Source organism: Macaca fascicularis, chromosome 12 (assembly GCF_037993035.2).
Source record: "Macaca fascicularis isolate 582-1 chromosome 12, T2T-MFA8v1.1".
Taxonomy (NCBI): domain Eukaryota; kingdom Metazoa; phylum Chordata; class Mammalia; order Primates; family Cercopithecidae; genus Macaca; species Macaca fascicularis.
Genome location: NC_088386.1, coordinates 117427533 through 117441919, shown reverse-complemented (window position 1 = coordinate 117441919; position 14387 = coordinate 117427533). Strand labels below are relative to the sequence as shown.

General features: G+C 41.4%; 1 protein-coding gene across 4 annotated transcripts in view; it reads left to right on the top strand.

Annotated features, from left to right (window-relative positions):
* Positions 1 to 14387, top strand: part of EPHA4 (EPH receptor A4) — a 157048-nt gene that overhangs the window by 71381 nt on the left and 71280 nt on the right. For all 4 annotated transcript variants that reach the window (XM_005574420.4, XM_065526159.1, XM_074008623.1 and 1 more), the window contains one exon: positions 2720 to 2875. In XM_005574420.4, the coding sequence (XP_005574477.1) occupies positions 2720 to 2875 (156 nt within the window). The remainder of the gene's footprint in view (positions 1 to 2719; positions 2876 to 14387) is intronic.

Here is a 14387-nt window from a genome sequence, read left to right as displayed (position 1 = left end):
CATTTTAAATGTAGGCAGCAAAATGGCCGTGTGCGTGAAAAGCCACTACTACATTTTAAGAGAGCCTTTGTAAGAATCCTGAAATATTAATAACATGGTCTTAATGTAGTTGGAGACAAAAGAATGTGTTAAGGGTAGCAAGGGCTGCCGAGAACAGCACAATGACAATTTTGTATTTTCTGCCTGTGCTTATAAAAGCAAAAGGAAAAGAGCGTGTGTTTAAAGAACAGCAGCCTTCAATTTTCCAAATTGGTATAAAACTGTATTTCCCAAATGAATTCACATATATTTATTCCTGGTGACATATTAATACCAGCTTTGAGGAAAAATAGGAAAAAATAGAAACTCGCATATGCACTTTTTTCTTATTCACATAATATATACAACAAGTTTTTGCACTGTAAGAAATTTAATGAAATTGAAGGAAACATTTTCCATTGTGATTTTTGCAAAAGATGAGTTTAATTTTTTAACTGGAAGTAGTCTTATCAGAATAGCTTTTCAAATATGCTATTTGGACTTTGTGATGATCAGTCACTGGTCAGATTTTTGTCCTTGTCGATCTTCCACTCCCGCTGTGAGTTTTTCCATTTTGATACTTGTTGAAATTGAGGGGTGCATGAGAATCAGTCAGTAACATGCAGTTTTCTGCCAACATTCAGATGTGAAAAAAAAAAAAAATGAAAGCATTTTGTGCCTTTTTTGCAGTCCTGAGTTGCCACGAGTTGCTTTTGTCGACTGCGACTGACTGAGTGACAGGTGGGACCCAGCGGGTTTGTGTTCCTGTTCAGAGGCTCATTGTGTTTGATGTGGGCAAGCCGGGCTTGACCCCCAGTCCTTCTTCCTGCCAAAGTCAGGGTTTCTGATTTTAATCAAAACCCTAGGGCCATCTTAAGCATGACCAAAAAAGCACCTTGCAAGTTGAACCTTATCTAATTATGCAATGTGTATAAACTTGAGACACATAAATCTCAGTCATTGGAGCAACTTGTTTTTCTAAGATGCTCCGGTCCAGTGAAAGACGAAAGCAAATAAGGGAGAGATTGATCTCCCAGCGCTTGCTTTTATTGTCGGTGCTCCACACGTCATAAAGTTTTGGCTTGTTAAAGGAAATTCCATAAACAACTTCAGTTAGTAAGAGTGAAGTAACCGTGTGCCTTCCTGAGCCCCTGCTAAATTCCCTTTCCGCTTGCCATTACAAGAGTATGATTAAGAAAATGCCAACAGGATATGTGAGTGGGTGGAACAGACTTCAGTTGGAAGCCGTACAGATGCTTGACGGATGAGTAGTGACAGTGAGATGATGGCCCTATCTCCAGAGAGAATCAAGCAGTTGCATGGATCTCTTTCTAGCACTCGTTTCAATAAGTTCTGCTGCGTTGCTAGCATGGCTGTTCTGTTTTGGCTGCCAGGCTGATGGAAAACGTCTGATAGGTCCTTCTCCCCACTGCTGTTTCTGACAGTATAGACACGTCCTAAGGACGTGATGAATGAAAAGCAATGAGAGTGAATTATGCTGGAAAGATTGTGGGTTACTGGCACATTTTCTTTGAACGTCTGGTGTTATGAAATAACTTTATTCTTAATAGCCTTGTCTCTGTGGGTTTAGTGCTGATGGTGTTAGTCAATTTTTATGTGGGATTGAGACAGATTTGAGAGGTGATCATGAAAGCCTTAGGGGAAGAAAAAAGAATGGGGAGCAAGTAGTCATTATTTTTTATTATGAGTTTCCCCAGAATTAGTGAGTTTTTCCACACTAGTAAAAGTAGTCCTTAGTGTCAGTATGATGACAGTGTCAGTGTGATGTTTATGAAGATGAAGTCATGGAAAGCATGTCAGGTGTACAAAAAACTATATGGCCCGTGTTCTTTACACCAGGCTCTTGGGGGGTGTGTGCATGGAGGGGGAAGGGTGCTGGAAAAATGGAAAGAGGGAAAAATAGGAGGGTTTTATGAACTCGAAAATAGACACAAAATATTCACTGATCAAAGAACACATCTTAGCGTACTATATTCCAAAATCTACAGTTGATAGTCTTTATTATTTCACCCTGAAACTGTGATCCGTGCCTTACAAACTCGTCTTTTTTACTTGGTTGCCTTTGTTGATCTTTCGATTTGGTTCTTTCTGTAGCTGTAATTAGGAAATAATCAGAAACTGTTTTTTTTGTTAGCTCTTGGATACACTTCCCACTGGTTGGCTAAAGGCTACACTCTGAAATTCCATAGCATGTGACTAAGCATACAGGCTTTGAGGGCAGAACACTTGGGGTCAAAGCTGGGTGCTGACACTTACCAGATGTATGGTCTTGTGCCCGCAATTAACTGCTCAAAGCTGAAATTCCTCACTTCTAAGGTAGAGATAATGCCTGTAGAAAAGGGGTGCTCTAAGAATTAAGCAGCATAATGTGTATAAAGGGTATCTGGCACATAGAAAGGCGTTCAGTAAACTTTGCTGTGCTTTTACTTGATTCTGCCAGGTTTAAGAAAATTTCTTCCCTTGGACTTCTTGTCACCTGACCAGGAATGTTAATGGCCCTTAAAGAACGACTATACTCAATGAATGTTTTTGGTTGCATTACCTGCATTTCAAGCCACATGATCGCTAATGATCAGCAAGAATGTCTCCCTTCTTCTGAATCAAGGAGGTGGCTTTGCATTTTTGCACTGCTGTATTTGCAGGGGTTTATATTTGTTTGTTTTTTTCTTCTTCCCTGCAGCTTGCAAAATTGGATATTACAAGGCTCTCTCCACGGATGCCACCTGTGCCAAGTGCCCACCCCACAGCTACTCTGTCTGGGAAGGAGCCACCTCGTGCACCTGTGACCGAGGCTTTTTCAGAGCTGACAATGATGCTGCCTCCATGCCCTGCACCCGTAAGTTGTATGCTCGTCTCTCCTTCCTGTGATGCCAACAGCTTTCATTCACACCTAGCAAGGCACTGCCAGATCTTCTCCCGGGATAATCATGCCGGGGCCACTTGAGATCAAACATGCATCCTTTCTCAATCATAGCCCGGGAAATGCTTGTAAAAAGAAAGGGTTTTTCCCACTGTTTCTGGTTGCCTTCAGTGTGCACGGCTGCCTACAGACTACTTGGTGGAGAAGAGATTGACTGTTTAGAGGTTGTCTGACAGTGTGGTTAGAGCTGAGATTGGAATTTATAAGTGGCTTTGCCATTGCACTGAGGACTCGGGGACGGTTGACAGCTGGCAGAAGAAACAGGTAGACAGCAGGGTTTGGGAATGTGGTTTCAGTCTGTAAAGGACAGCTCAGTGTACACTGAGATCATTGCTTATGTTGTCATTACACTTCTTCCTTCTCTACTCATAGTTTTGTATTCATAGCACTTAGGCCCAAATCCTAATAAATGCTTGTTTAATGATAGCATTTAATAAATGCTGGGTTAATGAATGAATGAGGCTGGGAAGCTTGGTATGAAGAGCAGGAGTGAGGAAATCTTTTCTCACACTTTATATGGACAGTGTTCCTAGGTATTACCATTCCTTTCATGTACCCTTGGGGCTTCACAGACCCTACAATGACTGTGACCTTGATCGGAACAGGGAGCACTGGGCCCATGAATTTCCATTAGGTGAATCTGTGCTTGGAGGGAGAGCCTCTGGCTCAGCTCAGAGACCTTCCACAGACTTTGAGTTTGTTTCCCAGCCTGTTGTGTAGCTGGGTGACTGTTGAGTCTCTTTAGTCTGTTTTCTCACCTGGAGAATGGAGTTAATAACAGTACCTCCTAATGGTTGTTGGTGTTAAACAGCCTTATGTTGTTCATGTGCTATGTAAATCGCATAGGATGATGCCACTTTCATACATTTTAGCTTTGGCCGGGAGCAGTGGCTCACGCATGTAATCCCAGCACTTTGGGAGGCTGAGGTGGATGGATCACCTGAGGTCAGGAGTTCGAGACTAGCCTGGTCAACATGGTGAAACCCCGTCTCTACTAAAAATACAAAAATTAATTGGCATGGTGGCTGGCGCCTATAATCCCAGCTGCTTGGGAGACCGAGGCTGGAGAATCACTTGAACCCAGGAGGCAGAGGCAGAGGTTGCAGTTAGGTGAGATCGCACCATTACACTCCAGCCTGGGTGACAAGAGCAAAACTGTGTCTCAAAAAACACACACACACACACACACACACACATATTAGCTTCAGTTACCATTATCAGTATTATTCTTTTGTTTCCTAACTACTACAAACTGTATTTTGGCCAATCTGGAGCTAACAACCCTGCAAATAAAAGTTTTTTGGGTATTCGAGCACTTTGGGCCACTGGGAAATCAAGTCCTATCTTTAAAGTGACTGGAGTGAGACTCCAGGTCTCTCTGACTTTATATTCAAATTGCTATAACCTCCAGAGTTTCTTTCATAATGAGAGATAATAATGATGATGACAATTTTATAATTATGCCCAGGTAATGTAATAGGTACTTGAAAAAATCTTAATACTTGGTTCATAGTATAAGAAATCTGTAAGGTAGATGTAATCTTCATCTTACAGAAAAGGTAACTGCAAGCTCAGAGATGTTAAGGAACGTGCCCAAGATCACACACTGCCTTGGATAGAGTCGTACAACCTGAAGACTCACACAGTTTCTATTTGCTGGGAGATTCTCTTGCTGGCTGTCCCAAGTCAAGCAGAAACATTCAGAGTTAAGGAGAATCCTAGGGTCAGCCTCAGATGTAACTGTTAAAAAGTTTAGATGCAGTGGCTCACGCCTATAATTCCAGCACTTTGGGAGGCCCAGACGGGCGGGTTATTTGAGGTCAGGAGTTCAAGATAAGCCTGGGCAACATAGCGAAACCCCATCTCTACTAAAAATACAAAAATTAGCCAGGCGTGGTGGTGTGAGCCTATAATCCCAGCTGCTCAGGAGGCTGAAGAACAAGAATCGCTTGAACCTGAAGGCAGAGGTTGCAGTGAGCTGACATTGCAACACTGCGCTCCACCCTGGGTGATAGAGGAGACTCTGTTGTCTCGGGGGAAAAGAAGAAAAGAAAAAAAGACAAAAGAAAAAAAAATAGCCAGGACTGGTGCCTTTCACCTGTGGTTCCGGCTACTTGGGAGGCTGAGGCAGGAGGATCGCTTGAGCCCAGGAGGTCAAGGCTACAGTGAGCTGCATTCACATCACTGCACTGCAGCCTGGGTGACAAAAAAAGACCCTCTTAAAAAAAAAAAAAAAAAAAACCGAAAAACTGTAAATGGGCAAGGATTGTTTTTGCTTTCTCCCTTTCCTGTTCCTCCATAGACTAAGTACTTTCTCTGGGTGGCCACTTTTGTTTGAACTCTTAAGTCCCAACCTTTTTCTTTTCCAATGTAAATATTTTCATGCTATGTTCCATTTGTGTGATTAGTTTAATAATAAACTCCCCATCTTTATCCACACCTGCTACCAACAATTTTCTTGTGGGAATCTGGGGCACAATAGTAAACTCAAGAGGAAGTGTTTGGGACTGACATTTTGATGATTGCCCTCAGTTTGCATCATGTACTTCCCCACTTACTTTCCATGCAGATAAAGCCTTCTCTAGGCTGAGATTTGATTGTATTTTGAGTGTCATGAAATTTATCTCTGATGGCAGGAGGGCCTGGCTCTTTCTCCCAGGTATTTTTCAGTCTCATGATGCCGACCTGTTTAGCATTTAGGGGGAATGTGTGCCCATCACTTTATTACCAAGTATTGCTACTTGGGAGTTTAGGAAACCTCCAAAGATGGCCACGTCTGTGCTGCTAGAACATTTGATGTATGTGTAATAAGGGTGTGGTAGTTGAGCCCTTGGAATTGTGTTTTTCTGTAGGAAAAGCGGTTAGCTTTATCTTAAGGATGCAAAGGGGAAAAGGAAAAAATTTGATTTTAGCATATGGATGGACTAAAAAATCTAAAAATTAAAGTAACATTTGCATGTTTCAGAAGTCATTTTCCACAAGGTGAAGGGAAGGAAGGATGGTGGCTTTTTGTGTCATTGTTAAAAGGTCCATGAAAATACCTGCTCTTGGAACTCCTTCTGCTACACTTCACTACTTCAAGGTCTTGTGCATTACTTTACTTACTTATTTATTCATTTTTTTTTGAGATGGAATCTCACTCTGTCACCCAGGCTGGAGTGCAGTGGTGTGATCTCGGCTCACTGCAACCTCCACCTCCCAGGTTCAAGTGATGCTCCTGCCTCAGCCTCCTGAGTAGCTGGGACTACAGGCGCCCACCACAACACCCATTTGTTTTGTTTGTTTGCTTTTTAGCGGAGATGGAGTTTCACTCTATTGACCAGATTGGTCTTGAACTCCTCACCTCATGTGATCCATGGACCTTAGCCTCTCGAAGTGCTGTGATTACAGGCGTGAGCCACTGCACCGCCTTGTGCATTACGTTAATGGTGATCACATCCCACTTACTTTATATGCAACACTTCAGTTAAGAGGAAACAAAGTCCTGATGGCGACGCCATCAACTTGCTGATCAGATCGCCTTGGCTCTAACAACTGACCAACACTGTGATATTGAGAGAAGGTTTACCCTCCCCAGGCCCCAATTTCCTCATCTGTAAGTTGGAATTCTCACCATCTACCTCTGGGACTGTTTTAAGAATGAAATAGGAAAATATTTGCAAAGGTCTGGCACCTGGTAGGGATCTAATAAATGTTGTTCTCTTTCTCTTTTATTTCCAGCTGGTCATTTCCTTCCCCAGACTACCTCCACAGCAGGTTGACAGCGTATCTCACTGCCTCTCTATCGGTGATTTTCACCCTTGAGTGCATAATTAAATTACTTGATGGCTGCCCTGTACTCCAGGATTTCTAGGGGGGTGGGTAGGACTCAGACATCAGTATTTTCAAAAATCGGCCTGTTAATTTATTGTACAGTTAAGGTTCAGACCTCTCCAATGGAACTAATTTTTTTTTTTTTTTTTTTTAATTTTGAGACCGAGTTTTGCTCTTGTCACCCTGGCTGGAGTGCAATGGCACAATCTTGGCTCACTGCAACCTCTGCCTCCCGGGTTCAAGTGATTCTCCTGCCTCAGCCTCCCAAGTAGCTGGGATTACAGGCACACGCCACCACATCCAGCTAATTTGTTGTATTTTTAGTAGAGACAGGGTTTCACCATGTTGGCCAGGCTGGTCTTGAACTCCGGACCTCAGGTGATCCGCCCGCCTCGGCCTCCCAAAGTGCTGGATTACAGGCATGAGCCACCACACCCGGCCAACAGAACTAAACTTATAAATATTTTTTTAAACTTAAACATTAACTGCATAAGCTTCTGACGACTTCCTCTGAGATAGGGATAATCATGGAAGTAACTATACTTTGCTGATAATAGATATAGTCGTAAGTCAGGTAGCAGAACTGGATTCTAATTCTTAGCCTATGGCTCTTCCTCTCGACATCTCCCTTCTCAGTGAATACAGTGGACCTGTATTGTCTAGTACAGTAGACACTTGACACATGCGGCTATTTAACCTTAAAGTCATTAAATTAAGATTCAGGTTCTTGTTTAAACTTGGCACATTTTGAGAACTCAGTAGCCATTTGTGGCTAGTGGAGACTGTGCTGGACAGAAGACCCAGAGAATGTTCCTATCACCACAGAAAATTCTACTGGACAATACTGTAGGAGACATTCCCATAGAGAAGACAGTGGGATTTTCTCAAAGACCCTCTTGTTCACATGACCCACAGAGTAACTCTCCCCACTCGCACCCTGCCCCCAGCTTTATCGGATTCTCTTGACAAGATGTGGCGATGGGAAGCAGCCTAACATCAGGGAGCCTTTCAAACTGATTCCGGCCTCTAATCAGTTCTTACCAGTTGGTTAAGCCAGGTGACAAACCCAATTCCCTTGTGCTGACAGCCATGATAATCAGGCACCTTCTTTGTTCATTATGCTGTCTTTAACCCCAGCATTCTTATGCAGCCCTGCATTTAGTGATCGCTCACTGTGACGGCACACTAATGAAGAAATAAAACACACTATCTGAGGCTCATTCTTCTAGCCAAAGAGAGACTGTGCTCCACTGGCTTGTAAAATCAGGTTTTTGTTCACTTGGAGAACGATTAGACCAGGTGAATACAAGTAGCATTGGCTAATTTAGAAGGAAACTGCCTAGGAAGTTTGCACCATTGACACTGCTGGAGAGCTTAAGAGAATTTAATCGTAAACAAACTTTACCTTTGGGAATACTTTTGATGGAGTCTGGTTAGGTTAACATAAATGGCTGCCTGTGAGATGTACTGAGATGTTTCTATGGAAGCACCATCTGAACATTTTCTAGAAAATAGCCCGTAACTATTTAGAACAGGGAGTTTAAAACAGAGCTTTTTAAACATCCACATGCACAAAAATCACATGGAAATCACCTGGGGATTAGGAGTAGCGAGGTTAAGCCTGAGATTCTGTTTCTGACAAGTTCCCAGGTGAGGCTGAAGCTACTGATCTGTAAAACCATCTTTAGGCAGCAAGGATTTACATTTCCTGCCCCACGGCTGTTAGGAGACAGGAGATTCTGTTTTGATGCCTGTAACTTTCAGACCTGTTCTTCAGCTCAGTGGTGACTCTAGAAGCATATTTCATGGATTCTGATCATTCTCCGTTAACGGAAATGGAATACTTCATTTGTCTCCTGTATGAAGAAAATCCAACCTGAGAAGAATCACATAACCAAATGCACTCACTGTGGAATTATTTTTCTTTTTAATTTTGCTGTTTGTTTCTTCCAGAATCCTCACTAAGTTATTGCCAGAGAGTAGAAATGTAACTGTTCATCCTAGACACCTGTATCAGTCAAGAGAGGCAACAGGCTTTTTTCTGGCAACATTGCCAGGACAGGCACCATTATTTCTGCACATTCAGGGCTGCCGTTAAAGCTGATGGCAGGATTTTTATTTTATGAATCGTTTCTTAACAGGGATTTTGACATGATTTTTATTAATGAAATTAATGTCCTTTAACTCTTCAAATAAGTAGCTCTTTCCCTTCTCCAGATCTCTTTCTCCTTGTTTCCCTTCCCCTTTCTTCTGGAATGCAGTCTGGTTATCAGCAGGGCTGGGCGTGGTCAACCGCACACCCCTGCAGGAACACTTGTTAGTCGTGTACTAGCTTGTTCAATGATTGTAGTGAGAAAGATCTTCTTTTCCCCTACTGGGAAGCTAAATCAATATTATATTTAAAGTAACTTTCTTTTTTTGTTTTCTTTTTTTTTTTTTAGACAGAGTCTCACTCTGTTGCCCAGGCTGGAGTGCAGTGGCGCTATCTCAGCTCACTGCAACCGCCACCTCCCAAGTTAAAGCAATTTTCCTGCCTCAGGCTCCTGAGTAGCCGGGATTTACAGACATGCACCACCATGCCCAGCTAATATTTTTGTATTTTTAGTAGAGCCTGGGTTTCACTGTGTTGTCCAGGCTGGTCTCGAACTCCTGACCTCAAGTGATCTGCCCGCCTGGGCCTCCTAAAGTGCTGGGATTTACAGGCGTGAGTCACTGCACCCGGCCTTAAGGTAACTTTCTTTTCCAGCCCCTTATTGTGTTTCAAAATGTGCTAGAAAAGTACCTTGTAAAGAGAGCAAATTGGCTTTGCATATCTAGAAAAACGTAGCTCATCTGTCATTTTGCCCCCTTGACTTCTGAGCACTATTACCAGAGTAGTTTTTCGTATTTTCCTATTGGAAAGCTGTCTTCGTGCTTTCAGGTGCTCCTTATTTAACTTGTTTGATGAAACTTATTGGAGCCTGGTGATTGGGAACGCTTCGTAAATGAGAGATTATTATTTTAGATTGCCAACTTGAAGGACCTTCACAAATCTGTCTCCAAGTAAACGGCCTTGAATAATTCAGTCAGCTGTGCCAAACAAACAAAGAGTGATTGATTGATACTTAGACATGGCCGAAAATATTCCAAAATTGCAGCTTTTAAGACAATTTATAGTAGGAGAGCTCAGAGCTAATGAGGGCAGATTTACTAAGATCTATGACCAGAGGTCCTGATTTGAAAAAGCTTTCTCCAGGTTTACGTTATCAAGAAATTGAAACAGCCAAGTTCCAAACAACAAACATCACTTACTTTGTCTCTACATTTGCCTTTTCTAATTGAATTTAGTGCGCTGCTGTATTTCCTCCAGAAAGTGTATTGTTTTAAAATTACCATTTCAGTTCTATTACTCAAAGCCCTCGCTGCTAATGCTTTCTGACAGTTATCAACATAATGAACCATAATGAAATGATGAGCAATCTTCGGTGGAAACCCAATGTCGATTCCACTGGTGCTATGTGACTGTGTTAAAATTTGAATGCAAATTAAAATAACATCGTCCTTACTTGTTTCCAAGGTCAGGAGAAGGGAGGGACTCTTTTCCTTTTTTATTTTTTTTACTTTTTATTTTTTTAAGTGCTTTAATTTTGGGAGTCTCACATCCATTTTCAAACAAGCTCTTGAAGGTGCCCCTGATATTCTGTTCAATTCACTACCCCAAAGATTTACATGCTTAGCAGTCTGGCTAAGGGATTTGGGGAGGGACGTCTAGAGCAAAGCTTTGATGTATAAACCATAGGATAAAAGGCAGCCTTCAGTTTCAAGTAAACTACATTTTTTTTTTATCCACCCGAAAGCATATTTCTTTTTGCTTTAGAGCTGCAAGTAACTAATCATATAATGACGGGGGAGGGATACATTCTATGAAATAGGTCAGTGAGGGTGCAGTTAGCTCTAGTGAAAGATTCGTTAGAAAAGTGAGAACAAAGGCCAAAGATTCCCAAAGTGTCATTCATGAAAGTGTTTCAGAAGATTCATTGGTTGATCTCTAGCCATTTTATCATTCATGCAATCAATCATTTTTATGAACATATTTTTATGAAAAATCTCCAAATCCAAGTTTTCCAGGGGAATTTCTCATTCCATGTCATTTATCAAATTTGCAATGTAATAGTGTAGTTTCATACTGCATTCCATTCGTCATAGGACAAAAACTCAAATTGAGACAGCAACTCCCCCACACTGCCAGATTACATAGTTGGTTTTTAGTTCAGAACATATGGTCCTGCTGCCTGTTAGTTGGTAAGCCAGCTAATGTGTCTGTCCCATGGACTGTACAAACTGATCAAAGCAACCAAAGACATTTGGACGATTCAGATGCAGCCGTCAACGCATGCTGCTGCTCCAGTTAGATCTTAGGAGTTCAACATCTGACATTAGCTAGTGAGTATACCACATTCTTGTTTCTTCCTTTCGGATTGCCTTTCAGCGTTTTAGCTACTAATAGGAAAAAGTACCTCTAGACAACAAAGTGGATGGTTTTTGTTTGAAGAAAATTAAAGATAGAAGGAGAAAGATCACCAGGTGAGCTTCAACGAAGGCACTAGATAGACCCTAGAATGATCATTTGCCATTTGGCTGTTTCCAAAATTTCAAGAGCTTCATGATATTTCATAAAGATCAGGTATCATCTCATTGAATTCTTTTAAAAAGAACAATGCTGTTTTAGCCTCCTGGTTTTTTTTCCCCCCACATACTCCTCATTTTATAGTCATAAACAGCCCATTGTGGATTCCACTGGAAAATGCAAAGATTCGAGGGACAGTAATATATGCCCAAGTGAAAGGCTTGAATAATCTGCCAATGTCATTTAGCCAGGTTATTACAATTTTTCTACCACCATGAATAATTAAGAGTGGCTTGTCATTGACCGAGTCCTGTCATTTCTGGATGCTATTTTTGACACTATGCATGGAAGTCATACAGTGGTTATTCACCGCATGCTTCTATGAAACAGGGTTAATTACACATTTTTCTGAGATCCCCTGGGGTGAGAACGGGGTAGCTTCTTTTTTCTTTTCTTAAGATGGAGTCTCACTCTGTCTCCCAGTGGTGCGGTCTCAGCTCACTGCAACTTCCGCCTCCCAGCTCAAGCAATTCTCTCACCTCAGCCTCCCGGAGTGCTAGGATTAGAGAAATAAGCCACCACACTCAGCCCAGGGTATCTTCTTTGCTATCAACATTTAGATTTATGAGAGATTCTGCTATAGAGATATAATTGCCCCTCGCCCTATTCCTGTGATCTTCCACCTAGAAAAAGAACCTTTAATAGAAACTCCTGGCTGCTCTCCTGCACAGAAAGTAGGAACAAGGCAGAAAAGATCATCCCCATGAAAATGATAAAATAGGATCATTTGAGAATTAATACTAGCTAGCCGTCATCATCATGAAGGGCAGGGAAGTGAGGTGAACTTGAACTCTAGGGTGAATTGAGAAAGCTGGAAACTTTCTACCCAATTCTCAAAAAGAATTTGTAATTATGGGTTAGTATTTTCTTTATATTATTTATATCTCTATGAAAGGGAAGCAGGGTTGTTTAGCCTTGGAGTCAGGGTTTCTGATCACAGCTTTGCACATATTGGCTGTCTTAACTTTGGTGATTTGCTTAACTTTTCTTATCTTAGTTTTTGGTAATCAGATTGGTGTGAACAATGAATACTTTTTTGTCAGATTTGATTGCGCTTATTAAATAAGATAAGATACCAAAAAGTGCTTTGCAAGAAAAGTAAAGTAATGCACAGGCTAGATAATTTTAAAAATGAAATACTCAATTCTACTTTTCTTGGTCTTTGGCATTGTAGCTTTCTTATGTTCAACTGAGAATTTATAAGGCACTTCAGCCATAAACAAGTCATCCTAAAAAAAAGAAACCAAACCGTTAATTAACCCAGTAAAGAAAAGACAAAGATTCCTGGAAAGGAGAATGGGAAAAGAGATATAACCAGAAAAATAGGTTATGGGAAAGTCTCACAACAAGAAATGAACCTCTATAGGAAGCCAAGAATTTTTCATGACAACAACAGTGATTGATGCATCCAAAAGGTTCTGGTTTAATCATGGACAGCCCTGCTTGGCTGTCTTCATTGTTAAAACACATAAACCACCAAGATAAGAGGTTATGCACTGTTCATGTATGTCAGGAGGGATGTCTTTAAAACAGCCATCTTTATGTAAACTAACCCACAGCAGATAGCACTGGGAGAAAGCAATTAGTGGTGGCAACATATACAAATGTCGGGGGAAGCATGGGCTTCATTTCAGAGTCAAAACGTAGTGCACCCCAACTGTTGACCCTGCCTTATAACCTGTCTTTCAGCCGGAGAGAGATTAACAACAAAGGCTTATCTGAAGGGTTGAAGGGTTTTACAGCTAAGACGCTGAAGTGCTATTGACAGACCAAAAGTTGTACATGATTAATGAAGCCTTAGGAAATGGAACTACAGACCCAAGGTGCTTCCTTTAAGATATGTGTTGGACTGGTTGCCTTGGCATTTTAGTGAGGTGACAGTAGGGCTTAAATACATTGATCATGGGAGAGTTACCTTTCTACCCATGCTAATTGGGGTGCTCCATTTCCCATCCAGAATGAATTTCATAGCCCAGGCTTTGAATTTTAAAATGGCGATTAAAAATCAGTTAAGTATTAAATGTCTGTGATAGCTCTGGAAACCACTGTATCACATGAGACCAGAGACTTTGGTTTTTCTATTAGCTATCCTCTTGCCTTGGTTGCAGACTTGATTTTCTTTCTTTCTTTTCTTTGTTTTACATTTTGGCATGTGATTGTCATTTCTTTTCTTTCTTTGTCATCATGATTATTATTTTGCTTAGCTTTTGTGACATACAAAAGTGCTATGGCAGTGGGTTTTGTTTGTTTGTTTATTTGTTTGTTTGTTTTTTGAGATAGGATCTCAGTTCATCACTCAGGCTAGAGTACAGTGGCACAATCCCAGCTCATTGCAACCTCCACCTGCCAGGTTCAAGCAATCCTCCCACCTCAGCTTCCCAAGTAGCTGGGACTACAGGCACGTGCCACTACACCTGGCTAATTTTTATATTTCTTTTGTAGAGACAGGGTTTCACCATGTTTCCCAGGCTGATCTTGAACTCTTGGGCTTGTCAAGCCATCCACCTTCCATGGCCTCCCAAAGTTCTGGGATTACAGTCATGGGCCACTGTGCTCAGCCATAGTGCTATGGTAGTGATGCTTCTGATTAGTGAGCTGGGCTGGGCTAAAGCATCATCATTCATTCATTTGTTCATTTAGCAGATCCTTATTGAGTATCTACTAGATGTCAGGAATTACTCTGAAGGCTGTAGATATTCTCATAAACCTGAAAAAGAAAAGATTCCTCTTCTCCTGGAACTTATATTCTAATGGGACTATAAACAACAAACAAATGAATAAACAAGATAATTGAAGGTTCTCATAAGAAGGACATTTTTTAAAATGTGGTGCAATTGGGTACATTGGGACAGGGAAAGGGAGGATTTCAGTTTGTATGGAGTAGTCAAGAATGAGAACTATTCCAGGGATAAGAAGTCAATTAGTCAAAGGGCCGGGAGTGGGAATTCC